Below are 26,349 nucleotides of genomic sequence, written 5' to 3' on the forward strand. Positions count from 1 at the left end.
TTTTAATTTACAAAAGTTAGTCATCATGAGGTTCATTCATACATAAATAAATACATATTTAAGATGTTTGTACTGCAAAATGTTCATACTTCTTCAGTTGTTATTTTCCTGTCATTTAGCGACACACATCCTATTAGCTCTTATGCATGCTTGGCCTAGAATAGCTGCGCAAGACATGGGAATACTCCACAGTATACGGCTGTATGGCTCATGCAATACCGCTGTGTCATTAAGGCAGGTCAAATGGTGCTCGAATTGCTCTTCTGGAAGGTGGGAAGGAGGAGAGGAGGAAGAAGGAGGATGAGAGAGAACTGGAACTGAATTGGATGGGGCTCAAACATCAACCAAAGTCTAAAGAGGTTGTGTTAAACAATAGTACATATGACAGTTGTGTATCTACTATGTTATAATGCACCAAATGTATGCATCTGAGACTCAGAATATGCATCTGAAGACAAACAATGAAGAACATAAAGGGAAAAAGGAAGGAAAGAACAAAACTGTCATTTCTCTCAATGTTGATTTTCATCATTTTGCACACCATATTGTAATAGGACAATCAATGTATGGAATGGTTGAAATTAAAGAAAGGAGACATATGGAATCAATGTGAATTAACTTGATATAACACACATAATACTGCATAAAGTAATTACATAAATTATCAATCAAAACTTTGGCCTGTCTTAACAAGAAAATTTCAATAGTTGTAATATGGCGGCAAGTATACTATAGGTTATGATAAATCAGCAGCAAATTATGTTTTAGTAATCTAAAGTGAATAAATTCAGTCTACAATATGGCATGTCTCAATGTATTTCAAAAATGTATTTATTTCAGTGAAGCAGCTAATGTAGTTTAGCTTAGTGGTTCCCAAATAGGGTTAGGAAGCCAACAGAATCTCATTTGAAACTCGCTATCCCTATCCTCTTTTCAATGAGTATTCAGAGAGTTACGAGGCCTGTGTGTAACTGTTGCACCCATTCTTGCTCCCAGGACCACCATTTAACGTCCCCATCAGACCGATGAGAGTGTACCTCAGCATTTGACCACTTTCTCAAATACAGAGGGAGGAGAATAAGGAACCCAATTCATCATCACTGCAGGGCAGCTATGGCAAACAAAGTTGTTTTAAAACCATTGAAAGAGCAAAACCCAACCCCAATTCACAAACCAGAATTCCCAAATCCATGAAAGACTCTGCTTAACAACATAACAAAGCAACAACTTTGAATAGGTCTAGAGAATCTGGTTCCTGAGGATTTGAACCTGGAACCTAATTAAACTCAAAACGCTGCACCACGCCTTCACCTTTAAAATTGCAATTTCACCAACTTTCAACATGAACAAAAACTACAATACTAGTTTGTTGCAAAAATGTAAAAGCAGGTTTAAAAAAAGAAAGGAAAAAATGAAAAAAAACTCTCAGCTAGCCTAAACTTACCATACTGATCCTCATCAAATGTATACCTAGACTTAAAGTAGAGAAGTGCTGAAGTATTTCTGGCCATGGGCATGAGAAATATTATCATCTAAAGAGCACCTTTTGTGATTCGAAGAACATGAAAATAGTAATGTCATATATGGGAAGCAGAATAAAGATCCTACAAATCAGCTGCCCTTCAACATAAGAGTTGTGTGTATAATTGCTTGCACCCACACACACTTTACAATTGTAAAGAGTCATGCCTCAAGTCCCTGAAAGTTTTTCTTAAAAGATGACTTACGGCACAAACATTTTTTATTTTCTCATTGTAACTTACTTGATGTATTTTATGTAAACCATTTTACATTAATAAACACCAGCCATGAGTGACATCACTACATCCTGTTATTGTAGTAATAAAACTTCCTGGGTGTAACCAATACTAATTGCCACTGCCCATTCCTCCACATATCTCTCTCTGTTGATATTTAGACACCTGTTATGTAATTCCTATACACTGGAGAGATCACTCCGAATATAAAAGTCAAAGCAACATCTCCTCTGTTAATTTTCTCTTGCATCAAGCTTATCTCAAACATGTTGTCGGCCAACACAAAAAAAAGAAATAGAATAAAAAAAAATATGGTAATTCAGGTTGCATTTCCAAAACAGGTTTAGTTTTGAGAAATGACCTTCAAAGAGCTGAGGTTCATCAGTAAAGTGACTGCAGTACTACATATTCTTAAACTCAGACCATTAGGTAAGTTGCTCAGATGCAACACAAAACTCAATGGGATAACAGCTGGTATCACATGTTAACAATGATGTGATACAAACATGTCACAGACAAACCATGCTGAATGTCATCCAAGGAATGCGCTGTATGCTGTCTAATCAAGCTAAAAGAACACATTTTGGTAATGATATAAGAATTTATAAAACAATATTAAGGCCTGCACTGTTGAGTTACCTGATGTCATCATCAGTTTAGCCTTAAAGGAGCTTATGTAAAAGTTAATATCATGATAACCGAAAGAGCTGTAGAAACATTAGAAGCAATCAAATACTTATTTTATCTTGGCCTAAGACATACCAAGACTAAACTTCTACCTAGTGTCAGCTTTTGGTAGAGATAAACAAAATTATGTGACTTGTTACTGGCAACTTTGCTCACACACTCACTTCCATTTGATTTCACCAACCTTTCACATTGTGTGTCCAAAATATGTTCTCAGAAGAAGTAAAAAGACGATTGACAGATAACAAATTTCCAAATTATGCTAGAATATTGGTATAATGCTGAAATATTAATAGCTTAGTTGCTGAATTTGATGCTTACAAATGCAGCATATTATCGAAAGGTATTCTCTAATCCATTGATAAAATTCTCACCAAGATATGTAAAATGTTAATCAACCGGAGGTTTATGAAGTTTGTTTCTTAATTTTTTGATTATTTATACATCCATCCATCCATCCACCCATTGATTGATTGATTCAGTCAGTCAGTCAGTTTTATTATTTTGTGTAATTATTTTACATACATCTTTATTAATATATTTATCAAGAATGATTATGTGTGTTCTACCCAATAGTATCTAAACATAGGAAGATATATACAGTATAGAAAATGATAAATCAATGTCTTTATCAAAAATGTGGATTGAAAAGTGAAAATATCAAAATAATTCATAGAATAAAATGTGCTGCAGATTGCATCTAGCAGTATTGCAACAAAGATTCAAAGATCTACTTTATTGGCAGTCAACTCAAAACTTCTACTTCTACACAAAAAAAGGTTAAATATCATTGGAAAGATTCAGTACACTGATTAACAGTAAAGGAGTAGACAGTAACTATGACAACAAAGTGAGGTTTTTGCAAAATTTAATACTAAGAAAGGTGTTCTGGAATGCTTTGAATAGCCTTTTGCAAAGACCAACCAAAACCTACATATTTGCATGGATACATACACACACAGATACAAACATACATACATACATACAAATATAAACTTACATACACACATACAAACAAATACACATACATACAAAAATATAGATACATTAATGCACATCTTATTTTGATACACTGATATTTCACTCTGGAGGTTGGCTTCTCCTCACACACAGAAGAAGACTAATTGTTAGAAGATATTGGTGCAATATATGTTTATCAGATCTTTGGAAAGTGCAGTTGATTTCTTCCACTCATTGTTGTGTTCTATATGGCAGCACAAAACAATGTTGTTCAATATATCTTTTTCTGTTTGTAATATTTTTGACATGTAAAACAAATACAATGGGAAGAAATTAAATGCAATATTATGATACTGGTGATCTATTGTTATTTAAGTACATTCTACAGAGACACTAACAAACAAACAAAAATCTAAATCTTAAATACTTTTCAACTTTTAAAATACATTTTTTTTTTTTAATTTAACATTTGTAAGAAATTTTACCAACTTCTCAATGCTTTCAATTTTCCCTCTACTCAGAACTCGAATGTTTCCTGAGGGCTGATCAACGTTTCTCGTAATATTATTTGCTGCTCCCATCCTGGTTGTCTGTGGTTAAGACCGATACGGGTTCTCTCTTGTACTGAATAAGCTTGACCGGCGCTGATGTTAGTCCAAGTGTGATTCAAATCATGTATGTGCCAGCAATCGCTTTCTTTCATTTCCACCAGTGCCTGGAATGCAGACTTGACTTTTGATTGAGCTAAGGCACCAGCCGAGTCCAACGATTGCATGTCGTCGAGCATGTTACTACCTCTGATCTGAAAAATCTGTGACAAATTTTGATCTTCGATAAGATTCATAACAGAATTGCAATTTATCCCGGCAATAACTTGAATGCCATATCTGGGCAATCTTGTGGCAGCCGTGACATCACTTTTCAGTTCAATTTGGTCAATTATGACCACCTCTGGACTGTGATTTTTTGCACTCTCTGAGATCACTTGATGCTGTTCTTCTGGGTTGTATACCTGCAGGAGATTAAATAAGATGCAACAAAGTTAAGGAAAAAAATAAAAATTACATAAAAGTAAGTTCCTGGAAGGTCAAGTATTCAAGAACATTCATAAGATGTAACTGATGAGAGTAACAACAACTTTTTCAATGATGTTTTCATAACACTCCAATTTTGATGTTAGATCTTTTTTTACTCCCATTTTGATGTTTTTGGAAGCTTATGCAGCATGGTTACATGTAATACACAGCCAAGCAGCTACATTTGCCCAACACCCACCTGTAAACGTCTTGCACTGCCAATGGAGAAGTGGGGAGTATCAGAGTCACCAGCGATCTAGAAGAAAACATACATGAAACATATCTCAAAAGCTAGAAGAAAGGTCTTGTCCCTTCTCAATAGTATAAGTTGCTTACCATGTAACCACGTTAGGTAGGCTTAATCTGGCACACCAAGATGTTCTATGTGGTACAAGTTTAACTCCATTTTCAAAAACTTGAAGGGATGATAGCATGTGTTTTTATGAATGCAGAGCATTTTATCTGCATTTTGTAAACCACTCATACCTTAAAATGTGGACCTATCTCCAACAACAGATTGGTGAGGTTTGAAGGTAAAATTCCAACATCTTGTTACAGATCTATTTTGGATGCTACTTCTTGTGTTAAGAACTCTATAACACAATATCATCACAGCGTTTTCTTCTCAGTATTAAATGTTTCCCACTCAAACCCCCCAAAATTTGAAATCCCTCTCAATGAGGATTTTTGTCTCTCCTACTTTAGCTCTCCTACTGTACTATAGCGAATTACCTCATTGTAGGTGTCAATCACCACTACTTTCTTCTTCTCTGTATCACTCAAACACCTAGCTAGTTCCCTCAGTAGAGTGGTCTTCCCCACACCGGGGCAACCTAAGATCAGAATGGACCTGCCGCTCAAAGCGATGTCGTACATCATGTCAGCGCATCCCAGGAGTGGTAGGGCTACACGAACCGTCAAACCAATCAATTTCTTCGTCCTGTTTCTGACTCCCCTTCAAAGACAAAAACAACATTACAAACTTCAATAGAGATGAACAAGATCACAGGTAGAAGAGAACAAATTTATTGGCCAACTAAAAAGTGTCATATTAAACTAGAGGATGAATCCCCCACCCCACCCCTCTCACCTCAACAAACAGACCTTTATAGTTTACAGAGTACTTCCTGCCTACCGTTAGGAGAGCTTCCGACCTTGCTAGGATTTTACATTGCAATATAAATTGTGTGGGATTCCACTTGGCATGCAACAAGTTTCTTTTGGAAAACAAGCTGTCTAGAACATTGTAGCTCCATACTAAAATCAAAGCTTCACTTTATTTGAAGTATTAAATACATAAAGTCCATACTAAAATCAAAGCTTCACTTTATTTGAATTGAAGTATAAAATACATAAAGTCAAAGTAAATAAAAAAAGAGAATAATAACATATGAAATGACTGAATTAAGTCTATTCATTTGTAGTAGTCATCTCACCTGACACTATGAAGACATCCTTCTACTCCGCACCGATTGTCATCAAATCCTGTCAGGACATCATTCTCTTCTATTTCTTGCAAAGCCTTCTTAGTGATTACCTTGCTGGATGCAACAAGGACGACTGGTTTCTCACCCTTGATATTCTTATGTAACCTGGTGAGGAAATTTTAAGGCAATGTTTACTTGTTGTCATTTTAACATTTCCCTCTTTGCATCTGATCAGAACAATGTTGTAATGAAATCTGATCTGCAGAGAATACTATGATCTTTAAGATAAGAATACTCATCTGTAAACCCTGTTAAAAGCAACAACATACTTTCATGTAGGTTGCAAATACAATGAATTATACTTAACGGTTTACTTTAAATGTGATACACGTTTTACCTAATAGTAGAGAAATATTGTGGGTGTACTGCATTTTGCACTACCTAATCCCTGTTTTGACCCCTGGTGACCATGCATATATGACCTCCTCTGATTTTCAGGTTCTGGAGATAATTTTTTTTTTTAGCTTTTCACATTTTGCCCTCTGCTGACCCAAAATGACCTTTGACCTCCACCCTGACCAACAAGGTTCTTTTTCTCATTACAAGAAAGCCACATGCCATATATGAGAACTGTAGAGGTTACCCATCTGAGATATCGTGTTTACAATCTAGGGCATCATATACACACACCGGCACAAACACGCACACACCAACTTGACTGCATAGGTTACCTGCTTGCCTATGGCAAGTAACCAAAAATATTGACACAGTTCCTAACAGGTATGCAGCAGAACAGTAACTATAGTTTTACCAGGATTTAAGGCATACCATAAGAAGCTAATGACTAAGACTCCCTTTTCCCCCACCGAACACCTTTTCTCCCACTGGCAATCATTCTTCTCTCCAGCACACATCCAGTCACTCCACACATGCTATCACCTCCCTAATCCTCTATTCTTCATACTCCACATTTACTATAATATTAACCTCCATTGCTAATACTCTCGTTTCATTTTGACACAGCTCATTCATAAGTTGTCAGGGGCATAAATAACCATTGGCTCAGTGGTCCAACTATTGCTAATGGGGTGTCTAAATAACAGTGGCGCATTTGGTGCCTTGGTTGAACTATGGCATCTTTTGGCAAATCAACCTAGCCACACACCTTTGGTGTTTTTGGCCTGTAGCACACAGGTTCTGAGCCGGTAAACCAGAACGGCCATCTGCCCCTGGTTTGGTTTGACAACCATTATCTTGACCCTTGACCCTACCTTGCCTCAGCACACCTGCCAACATCCAATACAATCTCTGACAGCTGATCCATGTGGTTCTTTGACTGACCCTGCAGCTGTTCTCCTAGGGTGGTAAATATATCATCACCGAGTAAAGTCAGCAGTTGAATGATGCTCTCACTGTTCTTCTCTGCAAAATGCTTCACTAACTCCTCTGTTAGGCCAGATAAATTACTGTCGTAGCTATTGGCTTCCTATACAGAAGAAGAGCAGGAAAGTTTGTAAATAATAGGAACCATCTAAAGGCACATTGTGCATTCCAAGTATAAACACAACCAAAATGATTCCAATCTAAATGACCTAAATCAGGTTGCTTTTGAGACTAATGTGCAGTATAAAACAATCGCAGTCTTCACAAGGTATTTTTCTCCCACATTTTTGATCCCTTCACAAAGATTGAGCAAATGAAAAATTCAAATGTTATACCTTGTATGGCTTCTGTTTGCAACTGTCACGTTCAAAGTATTACTCAACACATTCAGGAGCAACTGTCTTGACCACAATAAATAATATTCATGAAAGCAATGTACATACGGAACAATTTCATCTAAAAAACAAACACAAAAAACCCCATATACACCAACTGTTATTGAAAGAGAGAGCTCAGTAGTCATGTATACTTGAAGTATTTTCTTAAACGTGCCCATTGATTGGCTTGCTGACCTGCAGACACCTTGATTGAGTAAGAGAGAGACCTGAAGTGGTGCAGGCTGTCTACAACAGGCTATAACTACTGTTGCTGTAAGGTGGGGTGCTAGTTGATACTCATGTCAGGTTAGCGTGGGCTCCTTACACGAGATTGTAAAGACATGTAAACACACCTACATACATCACCCATATATTACCTCCCAAACTGGTCACACTTGATCAAGAGTCCATTTCTGGAGGTTCAAAAAGCCTTCTCATTTTTGGATCCTCAGACATGTAAGGACCATTATATGAAAGCATCAAAATGTCTTGATAGATGACTGCTAATGCTTGTCGTTTGAAGTTTGAACACAGATGGCTGTTAAATTAGACTTTTTGGCACGTACCGAATATTTCTGACAACTGGACACCTACTATATATATATATATATATATATATATATATATATATATATATATATATATATATATATATATATATATGAAAATCGTAATGAGTTGGAAAATCAAGAACAGTGAAAAAACTTTCAGCCTCCACCGGGATTCGAACCACGGGCCTATATATATATATATATTTATATATTATGTATACAAACTTACCTCTTGAAGTACTGCAATGATGCCACCATCTTCTGTTTTACGAAGGCAGTACACCTTCTGATCGAAGGAGCCTTCAAGCTCTGACGAGCCTAAGGGAATATCTCCGATTTCTTCTGAAAACCAATCGTTTTGTGGCGGTATCGACTGTACCAGATTTTCAGTCAGCATCATACTATTCTGTGAAAACGAAGACAACAGGGAGGTCCTCTGTCCAGGCGGTACCATCATACTATTCTGTGAGCCGGAAGACTGGAGGGACATATTCTGTCCAGGTAACTCTGGAAACATTTTCATCTCGCCAGTGGAATGGGATGCTTTTAGTGATGTACTGCTCTTATAACTTGATGGTGTAGGAGTTGTTGTACTTGTACTGCTGTCATCTGCTGCTAAGGATGATTCATTTTCTGCTTCTGTGTACATGACATCTAGCTTCTTTGTTGTTAGTCTTTCCAACTCTTTAAGGGCACCGTGAGAGTGAAGCTCACTGCACAAGTTAATTTGTCATGGTTAGACCCAACAAGATGATGGTAAAAGTGGAGGGGGGGGGGGGAGCTAAACTCACTAGGTGCTGGATCAATTAGGGGGTCCAGGTACTATGGGATAAAGACAATGATGTATTTTAATTTGCATAATTTTCTAAAGGCAAATTGAAGACTTCAAATAGAGAGCCCAGTGTCATATTTCTCCAAGCCTGGTCATGTTGACTTGGACAGCACACCACAGGACAAATTAACATAGAGATGTGATATCAGTAAAAAGGAGAGATTACTTAGGTCATATTAGACTAAAACAGTAGTGTAAACCTTGGCAACATACACAATACTCTGAAAAAGGCCTATGTATAGGTATAAGTATAAAAGTAACAAAGCCAGGCTGATGTCTCAACTCTATCAGGATCTTTCTTCGGTCTGTCTCTGAATTACAACCTACTAAGAAGCAAAATGTCAAATACTTTTACTAATTATCTTTAAAATTTTGAATGTTAATATTTTGCTTACTGGTAGATCCATCTATAAACTGTTGGAATGAGGGAAGCTGCATTTTTTATCATCAATAAAACCTCATCTTTATTCAGCTGGATGTTCTTGTGCGTAGCCCATAGATCAAGATCCCCGATAATATGAGGGATTATGCGACCAGGGCCGGGAAGAGCAAACCTCTGACACAACTCAGTGACATTTCTGTAGCTAGGTGAGTTGCTAGGTGACTCAGAAGACAGAAGTTGTACACCACACTAAAAGGAAATGGAGGGGAAAAAATACATATGTTTATATATATATATATATATATATATGTGTGTTGATACTAGTTGAGACTAGTGGAACACTAGTAGTTGTAACTCTGAGTTTCACGCGTTTTAGCGATCGTCAGACAACTGATAGTTTCAAGTTATGCTCCATGAATATATAGGATCCTCGTAACCCTATAATCCCCGGTAATCCCGACGAGCCCAAATCTTGTATGTTAAATCAACAGTAGCAACCTATCACAATCAAACTTTTCAACAAGTGCATCATATATATATGAACAAAACATTGCACTTTTACTGCAACAAAATTTGGGCAAAGAAAAATACAAATGGGTCCAAATACCTCCCCGACCTCCCCCTCTCCCCACCCTTAGGCCCCTCCCAGTACGGACATCTGCAAAATTTTGTGCCCCTCCTCCATTAACTTTGATTTTGAAACAGAGAGTAGAGTTATTTGGTTTCAGGTAAGGTCAAATCGATACAAGCATAAATTAAACTTAAATTCCATGACCATTAAAATGGGGACAAACATCATTTGCTTTTTCTCATTCTAGCCACAAGAAGTCTTTGCTTTATTTCAATAATTAATTTTCCGAGTCAGTTTTTCGTTGTCCATTTACTCATATCCAACAAAACTTTACACTATAGCGTAAATTTGGTTGTTCTACAGGAAGATCCTCTTTATTGAATGTTCAGATATGGCAACTCTATATAAAACACCCCTCACACCCTCCTTCCCTCTTGGAGAACCCATTCCGTACTTTTGGACATACCTTGCATTTCACTCATTGCTACAAGTTTGTCAATTGAAATAACATCTTGCTGAAGAAAATATACATTCGTTTTACATCATTTTTACCTTTATGTCAAAGACAGTCACCAATTTCAGATCCAGTCTTCCTAGTAAAACCTTTGCAACACTTTCACAGTCAAATGTGACCTTTTCAAAGAAAGAAAGTAAGAAAAAAAGAAAAGAAAAAAAAAACGTGTGAAAAAGAATAAATAAAATTGTCCATCTGTCTTGTGAAGCTGGCCATGCATTGCCCTGACTGAACATGATCCAACTCAACTAGACCGTTTGACCTAGTTTTTGGTAGTCCTCAAGACCTGCAGTCTTACCCTCACACACAGAATAACCAGAGAAAAATCCTAGCAACCATCTTCATTTAACAACAGGTGCTTGGTTAGGTCAAATGCAAAATTATTTCCTTGTGATTGTCAAGGCACATTCACTTTGGGCATTACAGGGAATATTTTTGAGCTTACATTTTACATAGTAATTTTCAAAATAAAATAAAACTGTTAGCAAACTGCTTATGCACTAGAGAGCCTGTGTAAGAGAATGTGTAAAGGTAAGTTAGCCTGACGTTTCGATCCTAGCAGGATCTTCTTCAAAGGCCCAACAAAAAAAAAACAAAAAATTTTATTTTTTTCTAGCCTTTGAAGAAGATCCTGCTAGGATCGAAACGTCAGGCCAACTTACTTTTACACAGTAATTTTCACATAGATTACTTCCTTAGTATAAAATACTGAAAACCTTATGGTTTTCTGTACAATAAACAAAACAGTTATATATGTCTTTGGATTTTTAGCAATTGGAAATATATTTGTATAGCAATTTGCCGCAATGCTAAAAACTTTCTGTCAGGTGTTAGATGTGAAAAATGTATCCACAGATTTGAAGTTTGCTTGAGGAGAACAGTTATTGGTTATTTTTGGATCATCTACGTTTAAGTACAAGCTAGCTTTGATGCATCCTAACCATGGATTCTGATGGATGGGTGAGGGACTAGTGGGTCATAGCTCAAGCTTGAGTTGTGGACCTAACAGTTTATAAGCTGTTGGACTAGATGCTAATAATGAGGTTCAGCAACAGGAATATTGACTTTCTCCAGCAAATTTTGAACAGAAGAGCAGAAGGAAACTACAAGATTTTGCCTCCTGGTGGATCTGTGACATCACACATGATCAAAATGCCCCCTATAGGATGTGACTTGTACCAATGTAAGAATCCCTATCGCCTTAGAATGATCCATCTTTTAATAATTTATACTTGCTTACTCTAAGAATTCAAAACGCATTTTATCATAAGAAACAAGGGCACAATCTTACAATTGATGAGAAAAGTTAACATACCATTACAACTTTTCGATTCTTTAAGAAATCGCAAAACTTGGTCCATCTAGCATCATACTGGTGGTTGACCTGACCAGCTCCCATCGGAGGAATCGGAAGCAAAAATCCGGTACCAGACCAATTCAAAACTACCAAAATATCTTGGCTGTGCATGACAGATATGATTGGATTAACTTCCCACAGCATCTGAGCGATGAGCATGGTTAACCTGTTTTCATTCCCTATCACCTCTACCTTCACGTCTACTTTAGTCTCTGTTGCCATGGAAACTGCTGCATCTGCTTTCTTCTTCTTCCTCTTGGACCTTTTTCTTGCAGTCTTGGTTTTGGTGGGATCTGATGATATCGATTTCAAAGAAGAAGATGAAGACAGTGCACCCTCCTCAGAGGTAGGTGGTACCTCTCTCTCACTATCTGGAATGGAAGGAAGGGCACCCTGAACTGGTAATATCGATGATGTAGGGCCTTTTTCAGGTAACGATAATGGCATGGGGTCTGTCTCACTTCCTTTTGACTGCACTGTAGGGCTCTCTTTGGGTGGAGGTGGTCCTTTGATATTTGCTTTAGCACCCTGTGATACCCTTCTGTTGACATCAGGTATGGCTGCTGTCAGAATACCTTAACATTAGAAAAAATTGAGATGCAGGTAGTTGTTCCCCCTCTACAAAATATGTCTGTAAATGCAATTTAAGTACTACTACTTAATGCAATATGATGGATTTTCTTCAACTCTGGTACTGTGTCAAACAGTAGGGCACTGAGAGGGCTGCAACATTATCTTATTTTATTGAAAAACTTGAAAAATATATGTATTCCTTTAACTAATGCATGACAGGCTCATAATGAAACAGTTACAAACAAAGTGAAGGATGCATGAAAATCCAGGCAGCTGGAATTCATGCGCATAGCAAAAGTATTTCAAGGAAAGGCAGTAATGAAAAATGATTTCATTTCCTAAACTTTGCCACTATAGTGCAATGAATTAAACATTAATTATCAATGCTGTCTTTTAATTGACTATTTTATATGTTTTTTGAATGAAAGTGCAAGAATGCCATTTCAAAGGGACTTGGAGTAACAATAACAAATAAATTAAGAAAAAACCCATTGAAACATTATATCCATGTGATGATCTTGAATAAATACAAGACTATAGGAATCTTTCTCTGTTCCAATAAATTACAAGGCAGAATTAACTTCTGTTGAGACTATCACAATGTACAGCACGGTACTAATTTAACATACTGTACATAAAGACATCAAGAAAAACTTGTTGGAATGGAATTGTGTGCAGTTTCAAATGGCACTTAAAGCATGCACCCTCACCTTTTGACCCTGTGTGACTATTAACGGATGGACTAAGCAAGGTTATGTCCAAATTTTCAGCACGATGAATCCTGCTGCAATTCTCAATCAACTTCTCAAATTCAGATGTCTCTATTTTCTGGTCGTCTTTTAGTGGCCCTCTCTGGGCTAATTCCACAATTAGCTTCGTAAAACCAAAAGCTTTGTTAAAATGACTCTTGCCACCACTCAGGTATATGAAAAATGTCAGCTGACATTGGAGACAGAAATCTTCTTGATGGTCTTCACAGAGCTGGAACAAATTGTCAAAGCACGGCATGTCCTTTCCAGGGTGAACAACTGTCTCTAGTGAGGATGTGTCCACATTCATGACAAACATTGATGGGAAATTTTTCAAGTATGTCTCGAAGTCATCATTGAATACTTTCTTTTCTGCTTGTGATCCGATGCCATAACCCTGCTCATGCAGAGTATTTACTGGACAATTGCCATTATATTTAAGATTAATCCTGACCAACAAGCACAATTTGAGGAAAGCCCGATCTTTAGGTGTGTTTTGGGAAATAAATTCCTGGGTATAGATAAGGTGTTGAGTCTCCAATGTTGGCAGGTCCTTAAAGTTTGCTATCCAAGATCTGGTCTCTTCAAATGTGAAACCACTTTCTTCCAGGTCTCTCCACAACATGGGGTGGTCTCTTTGTTGAAGAATGGATTCAATTGCTCTCAATGTCTTGACAACTGTAGATTTTCTCTCTTCCAGAATTTCTTGAGAGGAAAACAAAATATTACATGTTTGTGGCAATCACCGGCAAATGCTGTAAACTTAACAAGTAGAAGAAACAGTTGGTAATTTACACCTCACTTAGAACTTGGTCTTCCATAAACAACACTAGAAAAAACTTGAAATTTGATGTATCATGCAAAAAACTGTAAAACTGAAAAAAAAGAAGGAATTCAACGAAAAGAGGCAAAGTTCTTTTTAGAAAGGGCAGCAGAAAGAAGCCACTTATCAGATGATCTAGCTTGCGAGAAACCTTGTAAAACAATTTCACAATATTTCACAGGATTAGTAAGCTGTCAATTTTCAAAGATGTGTTTACAATTTCTTCATCTGTGTTGCAGGAAGCACACAAACATATGCTACTTGCCATGATGCACACTAAAATCATGTTTGCAGAACATTACTTCACAAAGATGATCATACATGATGAGGGTAAGCTAGCATGATTTTGAGCAGCTTATGTGATCCTATGTTAGCAACTTACAATGCATGATACTCCCAAGCTACTTTTCTTGTTAAGCTCTAACCCATATCTAACCAGTAATGTTGTAGGTACTATTGTTTTTAATGTATTTCAGGGCTATGTTAGATGAGTCAGTCAATGAAATCTCTCTTTAATGTCATTGCTTTACACTTTTTTTGACTACAGTGTTGTTGCTAAAGGCTATCTTCTGACAAAATATCTTTGTTATGCAGACATCTATTCAAGAATTCTCTAAATATTGTCTGGCATTGAATTTTGCTTTCACATTGCAACCAGTTTAATAGACTCAGACTGAATCTTCAGTGTGACAAACTTTAACAAAAAACTGTAAACTCAATATGACTTAACTCAATATACCTTAATAAAAATTATAAATTTATCCAAATGAAAGTTTACCTATTTGGACTTCATTGTTACTCTTTGCATCACTTTGACTTCCAACATCAGAGTCCATCGATGATGTAGGGCCTTTTTCTGGTAATGATAATGGCATGGGGACTGTCTGATCACTTCCTTTTGACTGCACCGTAGGGCTCTCTTTGGGTGGAGGTGGTCCTTTGATATTTGCTTTAGCACCCTGTGATACCCCTCTGTTGACATCAGATATGGCTGCCGTCGGGATACCTTTTACATTGGAAACAAATAAAGAAGTTTTTCCCCTCTACAAAATATGTCTGTAAATTCAATTTAAGTACTACTACTTAATTCAATACGATGGGTTTTCTTCAACTCTGGTACTGTGTATAACAGTAGGGCACTGAGAGGGCTGCACCATTATGTTATTTTAATTGATAAACTTTTAGCCATGATTTTGGTCCAGTTCAGGACATAATTATTTTGTGCAGTTTCACACAAGAATGACTTTTGGTCAGCTAATATCATCTCTATAGTTTGATATTGACTGAGCTACTGTACCTTACTGCAGAGGAAGTTACAGCTTTCCTCTTTTGACACAATCCTTAAACTAAGAACACTAAGAAGCATGTTTTACATTGACAGGATCAAAACCTGAAAAATATATGTATTCCTATAACTAATGCATGATAGGCTTATGATGAAACAGTTACAAGCAAAGGGAAGGATGCATGAAAATCCAGGCAGCTAGCATTGATGTGCATAATAAAAGTATTTCAAGGAAAGGCGGTAAAGAAAATGATTTCATTTCCTAAACTTTGCCACTATAGTGCAATGAATTAAACATTAATTATCAATGCTGTCTTTTATTGACTATTTTATATGTCTTCTGAATGAAAGTGCAAGAATGCCATTTCAAAGGGACTTGGAGTAACAATAACAAATAAATTAAGTAAAAAAACCCATTGGAAACATTATATCCATGTGATGATCTTGAATAAATACAAGACTATAGGAATCCTTCTCTGTTCCAATAAATTACAAGGCAGAATTAACTCCTGTTGAGACTATCACAATGTACAGCACAGGACTAATTTAACATACTGTACATAAAGACATCAAGAAAAACTTGTTGGAATGGAATTGTGTGCAGTTTCAAATGGCACTTAAAGCATGCACCCTCACCTTTTGACCCTGTGTGACTACTACCGGATGGAATAAGCAACGTTATAATCAAATTTTCAGCAAGATGAATCCTGCTGCAATTCTCAAGCAACTTCTCAAATTCAGATGTCTCTGTTTTCTGGTCGTGTTTTAGTGACCCTCTCTGGGCTAATTCCACAATAAGCTTGGTAAAACCAAAAGCTTTGTTAAAATGACTCTTGCCACCACTCAGGTATATGAAAAATGTCAGCTGACATTGAAGACAGAAATCTTCTTGATGGTCTTCACAGAGTTGGAACAAATTCTCAAAGCACGGCATGTCCTTTCCAGGATGAACAACTGTCTCTAGTGAGGATGCGTCACCATTCATGACAAACACTGATGAGAAATTATTCAAGTATGCCTCAAAGTCAACATTGAATACTTTCTTTTCTGCTGATGATTCGATGCCATAACTCTGCTCATGCAAAGTATTTACTGGACAATTGCCATTATATTTAAGATTAATCCTGACCAACAAGCACAATTTGAGGAAAGCCCGATCTTTAGGTGTGTTTTGGGAAATAAATTCCTGGGTACAGATAAGGTGATGAGTCTCCAATGTTGGCAGGTCCTTAAAGTTTGCTATCCAAGATCTGGTCTCTTCAAATGTGAAACCACTTTCTTCCAGGTCTCTCCACAACATGGGGTGGTCTCTTTGTTGAAGAATGGATTCAATTGCTCTCAATGTCTTGACAACTGTAGATTTTCTCTCTTCCAGAATTTCTTGAAGGGAAAACAAAATTTTACATATTTGTAGCAATCACAGGCAAATGCCATAAACTTAACAAGTGAAAGAAACAGTTGGTAATTCACACCTTACTTAGAAATTGGCCTTCCATAAACAACACTAGAAAAAGACTTTGAGATTTGATATATCATGCAAAAAAACTGTAATACTGTAAAAGAAAAACAACGAAAAGAGGCAAAGTTCTTTATAGAAAGGACAGCAGAGAAAAGTCACTTATCAGATGATCGAGCTTGTGAGAAATCTTGTAAAACAGTTTCACAATATTTCACAGGATTAGTAAGCTGTCAGTTTTCAAAGATGTGTTTACAATTTCTTCATCTGTGTTGCAGGAAGCACAGAAACATATGCTGCTTGCTGTGATGTACAATGAAATGAATGTTTGCAGAACATTACTTCACAAAGATGATCATACATGATTAAGGTAAGCTAGAATGATTTTGAGCAGCTTATGTGGTCCTATGTAAGCAACTTACAATGCATGATACTCCCGCTCCTTTTCCTGTTAAGGTCTGACCCATATCTAACCAGTAATGTTGTAGGTACCATTGTTTATGAGTGTATTTTAAAGCTATTTTACTGTAGATGAGTCAGTCAATGAAATCTCTCTTTAATGTCATTGCTTTACACATTTTCTAACTACAGTGTTGTTGCTACAGGCTATCTTCTGACAATATATCTTTGCTATGCAGACATCTATTCAAGAATTTCTCTAATTATTAAATGGCATTGAAGTTTGCTTTCTCATTGCAACCATTTTCATAGATTCATAAAACAGACTGAATCTTCAGCGTGACAAACTGTAACGAAAAACTATAAACTCAAAATTACTTAACTCAATATACCTTAATAAAAATAATAAATTCATCCAAATGAAAGTTTACCTATTTGGACTTCATTTTTGCTCTTTGCATCACTTTGACTTCCAACATCAGAGTCCATCGATGATGTAGGGATTTTTTCTGGTAACGATAATGGCATGGGGACTGTCTGATCACTTCCTTTTGACTGCACCATAGGGCTCTCTTTGGGTGGAGGTGGTCCTTTGATATTTGCATTAGCACCCTGTGATAACCCTCTGTTGACATCAGATATGGCTGCTGTCTGGTTACCTTTACATTGGAAACAAAATTAAGATGCTGGTAGTTTTGCCTCTCTACAAAATATATCTGTAAATGCAATTTAAGTACTACTACTTAATGCAATATGAAGGGTTTTCTTCAACTCTGGTACTGTGTATAACAGTAGGGCACTGAGTGGGCTGCAACATTATGTTATTTTTATTGATAAACTTTTAGCCATGATTTTGGTCCAGTGCAGGACATAATCTTTTATGCAGTTTCACACAAGAAGTAATTCCGGTCTGATAAGATCATTTCTATAGTTTGATATTGACTGAGCTACCTTACTGCAGAGGAAGTTACAGCTTTCTTCTTTTGACACAATCCTTAAACTAAGAACACTAAGAAGCATGTTTTACATTGACAGTATCAAAACCTGAAAAATATATGTATTCCTATAACTGATGCATGATAGGCTTATGATGTAACAGTTACAAGCAAAGGGAAGGATGCATGAAAATCCAGGCAGCTAGCATTGATGTGCATAATAAAAGTATTTCAAGGAAAGGCGGTAAAGAAAATGATTTCATTTCCTAAACTTTGCCACTATAGTGCAATGAATTAAACATTAATTATCAATGCTGTTTTTTATTGACTATTTTATATGTCTTCTGAATGAAAGTGCAAGAATGCCATTTCAAAGGGACTTGGAGTAACAATAACAAATAAATTAAGAAAAAAACCCATTGGAAACATTATATCCATGTGATGATCTTGAATAAATACAAGACTATAGGAATCCTTCTCTGTTCCAATAAATTACAAGGCAGAATTAACTCCTGTTGAGACTATCACAATGTACAGCACAGGACTACTTTAACATACTGTACATAAAAGACATCAAGAAAAACTTGTTGGAATGGAATTGTGTGCAGTTTCAAATGGCACTTAAAGCATGCACCCTCACCTTTTGACCCTGTGTGACTACTACCGGATGGAATAAGCAACGTTAAAATCAAATTTTCAGCAAGATGAATCCTGCTGCAATTCTCAATCAACTTCTCAAATTCAGATGTCTCTATTTTCTGGTCGTGTTTTAGTGACCCTCTCTGGGCTAATTCCACAATAAGCTTGGTAAAACCAAAAGCTCTGTTAAAATGACTCCTGCCACCACTCAGGTATATGAAAAATGTCAGCTGACATTGGAGACAGAAATCTTCCTGATGGTCTTCACAGAGTTGGAACAAATTCTCAAAGCACGGCATGTCCTTTCCAGGGTGAACAACTGTCTCTAGTGAGGACGTGTCCACATTCATGACAAACACTGATGGGAAATTTTCCAAATATGGCTCGAAGTCAACATTGAATGCTTTCTTTTCTGCTGATGATCCGATGCCACAAACCTGCTCATGCAAAGTATTTACTGGACAATTGCCATTATATTTAAGATTAATCCTGACCAACAAGCACAATTTGAGGAAAGCCCGATCTTTAGGTGTGTTTTGGGAAATAAATTCCTGGGTATAGATAAGGTGTTGAGTCTCCAATGTTGGCAGGTCCTTAAAGTTTGCTATCCAAGATCTGGTCTCTTCAAATGTGGAAACATTTTCTTCCAGGTCTCTCCACAACATGGGGTGGTCTCTTTGTTGAAGAATGGATTCAATTGCTCTCAATGTCTTGACAACTGTAGATTTTCTGTCTTCCAGAATTTCTTGAGAGGAAAACAAAATTTTACATATTTGTGGCAATCACCGGCAAATGCTGTAAACTTAACAAGTGGAAGAAACAGTTGGTATATCACATCTTACTTAGAACTTGGTCTTCCATAAACAACACTAGAAAAAAACTTGAAATTTGATATATCATGCAAAAAACTGTGAAAATGAAAAAGAAAAAGGAAAACAATGAAAAGAGGCAAAGTTCTTTATAGAAAGGGCAGCAGAAAGAAGCCACTTATCAGATGATAGAGCTTGCAAGAAACCAAAACAATTTCACAATATTTCACAGGATAAGTAATCTGTTTGTTTTCAAAGATGTGTTTACAATTTCTTCATCTGTGTTGCAGGAAGCACACAAACATAAGCTGCTTGCGGTGATGTACAATGAAATGCATGTTTGCAGAACATTATTTCACAAAGATGATCATACATGATGAGGGTAAGCTAGCATGATTTTGAGTAGCTTATGTGGTCCTATGTAAGCAACTAACAATGCTCCCAAGCTACTTTTCCTGTTAAGGTCTGACCCATATCTAACCAGTAATGTTGTAGGTACTACTGTTCTTGAGTGTATTTTAAGGCTCTGTTAGATGAGTCAGTCAATGAAATCTCTCTTTAATGTCATTGCTTTACACTTTTTGTGTTGTTGCTAAAGGCTATCTTTTGACAAAATATCTTTGCTATGAAAACATCTATTTGAAAATTTCTCTAAATATTGTCTGGCATTGATTTTTTCTCATTGAAAGCATTTTCCTATATGCATAAAGCAGACTGAATCTTCAGCGTGACAAACTCTTAAGAAAACTGTAAACTCAAAATGACTTAACTCAACATACCTTAATAAAAATAATAAATTCATCCAAATGAAAGTTTACCTATTTGGACTTCATTGTTGCTCTTTGCATCACTTTGACCACCAACATCAGAGTCCACCTTTCCACCCTGGGGTGCCTTGATGAGATCGACAACTTTGTCAACAGAATTAACCAATTCTAATTCTTTTTTGAGGAAGAGGTGTGTCTGCAGAAACTTGCAGGCAAAGCTAATATTACAGTTATCACCACAAATGTTTACAAAGTAGTTTAATTTGTTCATTACAGATGGCTTGGCTCCTTCTTTTTCTTTTCCAAAGAATGACAAAAACTTCAATGCACTAACACATTGTGTGACAAAGTCGTTCTTGACGACAAATACTTTCGGAAATTTCAGGAGGAACTCCTGGAAACTTTGACAATTAAGTCGAGTTTCTACAATCTCCTGATATGTAGCGATTTCTTCAAACTGTTCCTTGAGCTCCACTAAACTTATTTTGGAGGGTTTGTTAGATCTGCTACGATTTTCCAAAATTAATTGAAGTTTTAGTCTGTTCCTGTGAAATGGAGTGTTCAGTGCAACAAAATCTTTGGACATGCAGAGTGACTTTGCCACCTTGTTACAATACTGCTTCATAAACTCTTCAACAGTGTTATCGGGGTTCTCGTCAAGTGATAAAAATTTCTTCTTGAATTCTGTCCAGCTCATTGGGTAACCTTGAGTTTTTAATATCTCTTTCACAAAGTTCTCGGTCAATGCCTTGGAAGGCTGGTTTTGTATCTTCTTGGTAACAGATGTTAGCCAACCTTGATCTCTTTGACCTATTAGCAAGGAAAAATGATAACCGGAGTGAATGATCTGTCAGAAGTTATTTGCCATGTACAGGTATGTGGAGCACTAACAATTCAAATCAGTTCGTGGGAAAGTAATAAGAATGACTAACCCTTTCAATTCTGTCAAGTGACATTTTAAGGTTTTCAGATCATAATTAGAGCAATCAACCATCAAGGCACAATCATAAGTCAAATTCAGTTCATCAGCTCTTAAGATTTTCACATATTTATCTCCAAAGGCTTGAGACCACCACCACAGGCAATAGGTATCTATAATCCTACTTCTTACAAACCAATGGTAAGTCAGCATAAAGTACTGAGTTTTTTAGACACCATCATGGTTAATACAAATATCTACAAATGGCGGAACTTGTCGATGATAATTCTGTAGACTATTAAAAAGTACACTTTTGCAATTGTATAATTTCATTATCAAATGTGGTTAGACCAAAAGCAGTCCTGATCGCGTACTTATCAAACTAAGGAAATACTGCCAATGGGATGAATTTTGGTACTTAACAATCTGATATACACAGGTTGTCATTTATCTTTCCTTTTTTGTCATTTTCTTGTAGCAACCCTCCACTCAGTGACAATGGTTATTGTAGTATACCATAGGTACAGCCATCACATCAAATGGGTCAAGTTTAATATCATTGTACCAAGATTTCACTGTGGAATACATAGTCACCTCAGTTTGACCCAAACCCAGATGAGTGCTAGTGTCAGCTAAAGAACCTTTATTCCCATGGTGGAGTGGCCTGGCCTAAGTTGGGCATGCATTTACTTGGATGATCTCTGAAACCCTTGGATAAACAGTATGTTATACAAAGCTGTCCCTTAAATGGAAATCAGTTTGTGTGTATCATTAAAATTCACCAAGCAATGCCTCAATTAAATGTTATACATACAGCTTAGCATTTGTGTATCACAAAAACTTCCTACAAATTTGTAAAATGCACCACTACCAACTGAGTGTGAAATACTATAGGTATAATTAGACTACAAATCTTTAATATACAACATGTTACAGTTGGTGTTAGACTACTGAACATTTATGGCCAATGATGGGAAGTGAACATGACTTTAAAGGATAAATCAAGTTTAAGCTGCAATGAATACAGCAAAATGAACAAGCCTACTGTACCATGACTTTGGATTTTCATGTCAACCGGGAAGATGAAGGCTTCTTTTAGTTGAGTTCGCCACAAATGTGACTGAAGCAGTTGAATCTTGTCTGCTGAAACTTTAAAAATTTCCCTTAGCGAAGAAACCAATTGAATGAAAGACTCTTGATTGCACATGAAGAGCTGTTTTTCGTCGCTACGAAGGAGGTTCCTGGAAAACTCGTAGGCAACAAATACTGTGCATATACCACTGCATAAGTTGAGAAAATATTTTAGTTTGTGACAAAAAGATTCTTTACTTTTGCCTTCAAACTGGAAGAAAGTGTTGAAAGGAATGGCCAGGGGTCCACATTTTACACTACGTCGATTGTCGCCCTCAGATGACATACAGAATATGTTACTGTGGTTCATCAGTGTTTGAGAAAGTTTATCGGAGTTCCTTCCAAACATATCTCTCTCCTGTTCAGAACCTAACACACTGAAATGATAACTAATCTTACCTAACTGCCCATTACCAAGTTTATTATTGACAGCTAGTATGAAATGCAATTTGGCCAAAGCAGTGCATTTCACATTATTATAAAGGGAGATGAAATCAGGGGAATGCAAAAAGCCATTTGGAGGAGACTGGCAAAACACTTCTCTGAAAGCAATACCATATGTTTCAGGTTTTCTTGATTCCAATTCTGAAGAGAAACAATTCCAGGATAATGGTCCGTCTTGTAAGATATCTTTGAAGAGACTGACATCATCTTCATCAAAGACATCCAGCGATTTTTTCTGACTGAGTCCATTGCCATCTGAAGAGAACACAGAATGAACACACCATGACACCATTTAAAACGTGAATCTTATCAAAAGGTTGGTTAACTAAATTCACAGAACTGTGTGACAGGAAAGTGTTTAAACAAAAAGCAAGTATTCGCCATGACGACAGGAGAGAAGGACAACAATCATTAGAATTGTACCATCAATTGTCGATTATTGATTCAAAATAAAGGACCCAATGAAAGCCATCCTTATATACCACATGATACCTCTCAGGGCAAAGTTAATTCTCTGAGACAACCAACTGTCTGTTCAGACAACCAAAATCAGCTTTACAGGTTATATGGCTGACTACATGTTGTATTACATCAAATTCAGACTGCATTATAACCAAATACCCCCAAATAGGTAACACAAGCATTGGAATAAGCCTCCCATCACCGGAATAAAGCTAAAATAATGGTAGATATATGATCCACCGGAAGAAGGGCTTTACCAGCCCAAAGCTGATGTACCATTCATAGACCTACACATCTATCCTACATTGTACATATAGACCATTCTTTGTTATTTTGGTACATTTCTTCAGAAAACCTACAGTAATTTGCTGTTCAGACAACCAAAGGTAGGACCTGGTTGTCAAAGGAAAACTGGTAGGAAAAAATCCTTAAGGCTTTGCTATGCCTTTGTATAATACGATATTTTCAACTTTGGGTGTCATCGGAGCACACAGTAACACATACTGTACTCTCTTCCTTGCATGATCAAACAAGGAGGAAGCAGTGGAAAAGTCACATTTATCATCAGCTTCTGTAGTTCAATAGTACATCATGTTGTACAAGTTTACTTCTCCTACATCCAAATTTTTATTTATTTAATTTCATTAACTGTTTGCCAACCAGCCTAGATGCAATAAAGGTCTACTGAAGGCCTATTAAAGATTTCAACTGCCTAATTTACCCTCTCAACATCAACTTGGAAGGGGAGTGGGTGGTGTATTTTACAGGCACTGATCACCCAATCCTTGACCGAGAGGTGTTCATCTGCCATCTGGATGCCTGAACTGTTCTGAATCTCTGAATGCTTTTAGTTTAGGTCATGTATAGTGCACACCTCCCTTCGCAACGCTTAGGTGTGCTTCTGGGGTGAGGGGGCCAGCAACCCCCCCCCCCACCCATCAGTACAGTAGTTCCTAAGCTGCTGTGAACTACTGATTGGCCCATGTTGATTTACTTTATAGCGCCTCACAGCCTTTGTGAGCTCTTTACTTATTTCAATCTTCATGGGCTATTGTTCACTCTAGCTTTTATATAAAAAAAATTAAAAAAACTCCCAGTTTGAAGGACTCCATGTCTGTAACCATTACAAGAGACTAATTAAAATATATATTTTTAACATGCTTAACTTGGAGTGGACGGGGCAGATATAGATGAACTTTAATCTCCTTAAAATTATGAATCATATAAACAACATATTACTCACCATTAGGATTATTTTGAATTTGAACCTTCGGTGATCGTGAGAGCGCAACAACACTTTCATTGACATTAATTGAAAGGCACTGGAGTTTCAAAGCCTTGACAAAGTCATCTGTCATATTTCTGGAGAAGTGAACTTTTTCTGCTTTGGTCAAGAAGCAACGAGAATATTCAAACGCTGATCTAACATTAGTGCTGCCATGGCATAGAAACAGAAAATATTTCAGTTTATGCAGTGCAGATGCCTTGGTATCATTTTCAAATCTGAAGAAAGATTTATGTTGGTCAGCAATTCCTGGTTTCAAAACTATTTTCTTGTGATTGCTTCCCTGATCACTCAATGATGTTACGACAAAAATATCTTGAAAATCTAACATTGATTTGTTCAAGGAATCTTCATTATGACCAAGTTCATCTTTTTCTTCCTCTGAGGCAGCTATATGGAAGTAATGACTGGCTTTGGAGAATTTTCCTTCGTTTAACTTCTCATTGACGACCACAGCCAACTCTAACTTCAGTAATGCAACACTTCTTGGGGTGTCCAGAGCAATGAAGTCCCTAGAACAAAGTATACCATGGACAGATGTTCCACAAAGAGCATCTTGAACTGACTGGTAATTGACTGATGGATCTCTCTCCTTATACAATTTCCCAAATGTCTCCCATGACATCGGTTGCCCCTTTTCTATCAAAATTTGTCGGACAACTTCTGTCTGTTCAGTATGGGAAGCAGCATCTTGTGAGTAACTCCCACTTGCCATCATGCTTATGGTTTAAGTCTGTGTACTGTAAAAGACAAAATTAAATTTGATATGGCATTTTACATATATATTTATGTTAAACACCAGAAATCTAAGCCAGTGTTGTTACTGGCAGCGAGTCAGTCCCCAGTCCTTGTACATTGCTACAAATATTAGAATTAAAAGTAGAAGTGTATACAAAATGAATACCATTTTACTAGAGGACAGTCAAATATCCTCCTGTGGAAAAGTCACTTAATATAGAATAACTTCCTAGAGCCAGTCACTAAACCTGGAGGGGGGGGGGCATTTGTTATTGTGTCCTCCACCCATCAGAAGTGTCCCCCCATGATGGACGCCCCTGAGTTCATATTCAAATGGTCCACACTTTCGGACCGATTTTGATATTACAGTGTCAAGTTTGATTGACATGACATGAACTAGGCCTATAACTTTTAGTATACTGGAAAAAAAATCAGTCTGCAATTATTTCAGTGTGAGTTTATCATCACAAACACTTTATCTCACTGCATGGTAATTGTTTGGCAGCTGACATATTAGAACCAAAAACCGATTGCATCAGTAAGGTTAGACGCAGGCGCTCCAACGATTGTCACATAGTAATAACGTACATAATTTATAAAAGAATAGGCCTACGTAGAAAAAGTGGCCGCGCCTGTCGGTCAGCATAGGCTTGGTTATGCCATATATATAATGTAAGAAATAGGCTAGCATGATTATTACCATAAATATAACCGCTTTGTCCACATACAACGAGACTGAGCCTTCAGTTGGTCATAGCTTCTCACAGACATCGAACATATCTCCCAAGGTTGGATTTGATTAGGAGGAAACAAACATCTAGTTTATGTAACATGGTCTTAACAATATGTTCTCTAACTCTTTGAGGTTAATTGGTCAAAAGGCTTCATATCTGCGGTTTCCAAAGTTCAATGTGATTACGCCCAAGCTCCGTATTGTTGCTATTTTTAGTTTTTTGGATTTTCCCCTTTATTGGCCGAGGTGGTACATAAACAAATCTCGTACGATCACAACTTAGTTCAGTTCAAAGCCACTCGCTACATCTGTGATCAGATATTGTCGT

The 26,349-nt window shown here is 36.9% G+C and overlaps 1 protein-coding gene across 6 annotated transcripts; it reads right to left on the reverse strand.

The window, feature by feature from the left end:
* Positions 1–501: 501 nt before the first annotated feature.
* LOC139962201 (uncharacterized) lies at positions 502–26,202 on the reverse strand. Of its 6 annotated transcripts, none has more exons than XM_071962187.1 (18): positions 25,989–26,202; positions 24,509–25,290; positions 22,279–23,058; positions 20,361–21,119; positions 18,735–19,478; positions 17,591–17,818; positions 15,941–16,684; positions 14,798–15,025; positions 13,158–13,901; positions 11,833–12,449; positions 10,556–10,636; positions 9,446–9,681; positions 8,448–8,931; positions 7,179–7,393; positions 5,917–6,072; positions 5,213–5,435; positions 4,680–4,736; positions 502–4,416 (listed from the first exon to the last, which is right to left on the reverse strand). In XM_071962187.1, exons 2-18 carry the CDS (start codon positions 25,266–25,268, stop codon positions 3,922–3,924), a joined length of 7,551 nt encoding a protein of 2,516 aa, XP_071818288.1. In that variant the 5' UTR covers positions 25,269–25,290; positions 25,989–26,202; the 3' UTR covers positions 502–3,921. The 6 variants fall into 6 exon arrangements, with proteins under 6 accessions (XP_071818288.1, XP_071818289.1, XP_071818291.1 ...); XM_071962188.1 differs by having other exon boundaries at positions 22,915–23,058; positions 25,989–26,200; XM_071962190.1 differs by lacking the exon at positions 18,735–19,478 and having other exon boundaries at positions 25,989–26,200.
* Positions 26,203–26,349: the final 147 nt, after the last annotated feature.

Source organism: Apostichopus japonicus, chromosome 20 (assembly GCF_037975245.1).
Source record: "Apostichopus japonicus isolate 1M-3 chromosome 20, ASM3797524v1, whole genome shotgun sequence".
NCBI classification, from domain to species: domain Eukaryota; kingdom Metazoa; phylum Echinodermata; class Holothuroidea; order Aspidochirotida; family Stichopodidae; genus Apostichopus; species Apostichopus japonicus.

Coding starts and splice junctions, on each gene's coding strand:
- LOC139962201 (XM_071962187.1), bottom strand. CDS start 25,268: ATGATGGCAAGTGGGAGTTACTCACAAGATGCTGCTTCCCATACTGAA. Junction 19,479..20,360: donor CAACAATGAAGTCCAAATAG/GTAAACTTTCAT, acceptor TTTCCTCTCAAG/AAATTCTGGAAGACAGAAAA. Junction 10,637..11,832: donor AGAATCGAAAAGTTGTAATG/GTATGTTAACTT, acceptor TTCTTTGAAAAG/GTCACATTTGACTGTGAAAG.